At 59.6% G+C, this 2659-nt stretch overlaps 1 protein-coding gene across 1 annotated transcript in view; it reads left to right on the top strand.

Annotated features, from left to right (window-relative positions):
• The window catches only part of Dusp8 (dual specificity phosphatase 8), a 10795-nt gene extending 8702 nt beyond the window's left edge, over positions 1-2093 (top strand). Inside the window, 1 exon segment of the mRNA XM_010640460.3 lies at positions 3-2093. Within this exon segment, the coding sequence (XP_010638762.2) occupies positions 3-184 (182 nt within the window). The 3' untranslated portion in view covers positions 185-2093.
• Positions 2094-2659: the final 566 nt, after the last annotated feature.

Raw genomic sequence — 2659 nt, 5'->3', positions numbered from 1 at the left:
CACCCGGGACACGTGCACCGGCTGGCCTGAGGAGCCGGCCCCCGACTCACAGTTCAAGAGGCGCAGCTGCCAGATGGAGTTCGAGGAGGGCATGGCCGAGGGCCGTGTGCGTGGCGAGGAGCTGACGGCCCTGGGCAAGCAGGCCAGCTTCCCAGGCAGCGTGGAGGTCATCCAGGTCTCTTGACCCCACGGCGGCAGCCCCGGGCAGCAGCTGGCCCGGTATAAATGTAGATTATATATAATACAAAGAAAGGTAAACAATTTTACTGCGATTTTTACCGAGAAGTAAATATTTCAATTTTTTATTTATTTAAGCAGTTCATGCTGGCAATGACTCGGCAACCGTGCGGGCGGCCTTCAGCGCTCTATTTTTACTGTCTGGTATTTAAACTGAAACACTCGTCTCTAAGCAATAGGAGGCCACCTTCCGTCCTTGTTGCCCAGCTACGGTGCCAGGCCTGGGACCTCCCTGCGCCCCCTTACCCCTGAAACTGCTGATGTTACAAAGAGGCTGCCCAGCTTTCGTGCACTTTTTACGTAAGAAAAGGGAAAAAGCAAAAAAAAAAAAACAAACATAAACAACTTCTTTGCCACAAACTGAGCCGTAGAACCTCCCCCTCCTTGCCCGCCTGTCTTCCTCCCTTCTCCCCTCCTCCTCTCCCCTGGGCTCTGCACCAAAGCCATAGTCAGGGAGGGTGGCCGCGGGACCAGCTATGGGTGGCGTGGGAACGGACACCCCGCTGCCTGTCACCAGGGCTGCCCTGGCAGGTGTTAGCCAGCACTGGCTCCTGAGTCAGGAGAGGCGGAACCCCAGGCCAAGTGACCAAGAGTGACCCTCCCTTCATGCCCAGGTCTGGAAAGGCCGTGCAGAGGTGGCTGCTCCCCTCTTCTGTTCTTTAGGGTGCCTCCAGGGAAGGTGCCTGGGGGCTGCCCTGTTCGGACAGGAGCCCTGGGTCGGATCCAAGGGGCTGGATCCAAGGGGCTGGCTCGTGGCCTGCTGAGCTCCTCCCTGAGGCCTGTGCCAAGCTCCTGTATTCGGGGCTGGGGTCCATGGCTGTGGGAGAGCCCCCCATGGGAGCAGGCACTGGAGAAGTCCCCTCATCTGCCTGGCCCCTGGGCCTCTCAGGAGAGAACCCCCTGTGCACCCCTTTCCTCTCCCAGGCACTCTCCCCACATCTTGGGGTGATGGGCAGCCCCACCCTCTGGAGGATTTTTGGCCCAGGAGGGTCAGCCTGGAGGTGCAGGCAGGGGAAAGCCCAGCCACCTCACCCCACGCCCTCTCGGGTCACGGACCTGAGGCTTTGGGGGCAAAAACTGCCCCTCTTATGTCCTAGGGTCCGGGGGAAGGGCTTGGCAGGGGCACCCAGCCCACCCCGCGCCGCTGTGTCCCTATTTGTTCTTCTGTCCCTGCCCTGTGTTCCGTCATCCCTCTGAGCAAAGTCCTGTTCCGGCTCCCTCTGTCCCCTCATGCCCTGTCCCCAAGAAAATAAGCTATCACTGTTGTATTTGCAATCTACGGATTAGAAGTTTAAGTATTTATTATTATTGGTTATTATTATATTAATTATGTAAATTTGCCTCCTGTCTTTGCTTTGGGTTTCCGAAGTGACCCTGGAGGGGTCACTGCGGGACGCACTGTCCTGTCGCCCGCCCCGCTGCTGTCCAGGAGACAGCGGTCTGGGGCCACTGGTCGGGCCCCTGGCACTCTGGGGCGGGTCCTGGCCCCGCCCTCCCCTGGTGGGGGTGTGCGGGGGCAGGGGGAGCTGGGGACCCAGTTGGTCTTTGTTCCCGCTCTCCAGGACACTGTGACCCCAAGTGAGCAGCCAGGATGGGGAGAAGGCCTCCACATGCCAGGGAGGGGCCACGAGGGCCCTCAAGCCTCTGGCCTTTCCTGGCATCAGGCGTCACCCAGAACAGACCTGGCCCCTCTGTTATTTGCTGGAATGTCCAGTGGAGGAGGGCACCACCCCCCAGACCCCCAGTCCCTGTGGACCAGGTGTCTGACTGCCCGCCTGGGAACCCTGCCCCTGTGGGCTGCACTTTCCCATGCCCCCCTTTTGTATTTTGAAACCATGTGTTGTAATAAATCCCAAGACATGTTTTCCCCATGCCTCCTGCCTTTCTTTGTACTGGGGTGGGTGGGGCAGGGTGAGGACTGGGGGCTCTGAGGCACCCTGGGGCCAGGAGCCTGGGGCTGGAGAGTAGGCAGACAGGAGTCAGTCGGCTCCCGTCCCTGCTGGCCGGGTGAGGGATATAGGGCCTCCGTGTGCCCCAGTGTGTAAAGCACTCTTTTGTGTCCTTCCTGCTGAGACCCAGTTTGCCGGCTGCATCCCTCCAGACCCGGGGTGTTGGTGCACACAACAGCTTTTCCATCAGAGATGGGGTCTGCTGAGTTGTGCTTGTGAGTAACACAAGGATCAAAAGCTCACCAGCGTCATGTCATCTCATCCCATCGGGGCCCACACTGCTGAGGCTGCAGGTCCCAGGATTCGAGCTGCCCTTGGGAGGCCTTACCCTCCACTGCCCTCACACCTGAAGCCCTTCTGCTGGACAGACTTCCGGGCATGGCTTTACTCGGTGGCGACCCTGCCATGGCTCCTGGGTGCCCAGTACAGCTGGGAATGTCCAGCTCTGTGTTACCAGCTTCACAGTGGGTCCC

The sequence above is a fragment of the Fukomys damarensis genome, unplaced genomic scaffold, assembly GCF_012274545.1.
Source record: "Fukomys damarensis isolate Sample0158 unplaced genomic scaffold, DMR_v1.0_HiC HiC_scaffold_16, whole genome shotgun sequence".
Lineage (NCBI taxonomy): Eukaryota > Metazoa > Chordata > Mammalia > Rodentia > Bathyergidae > Fukomys > Fukomys damarensis.
Note: the sequence above shows the minus strand (reverse complement) of the source record. Positions and strands in the feature narration are given on the sequence as shown.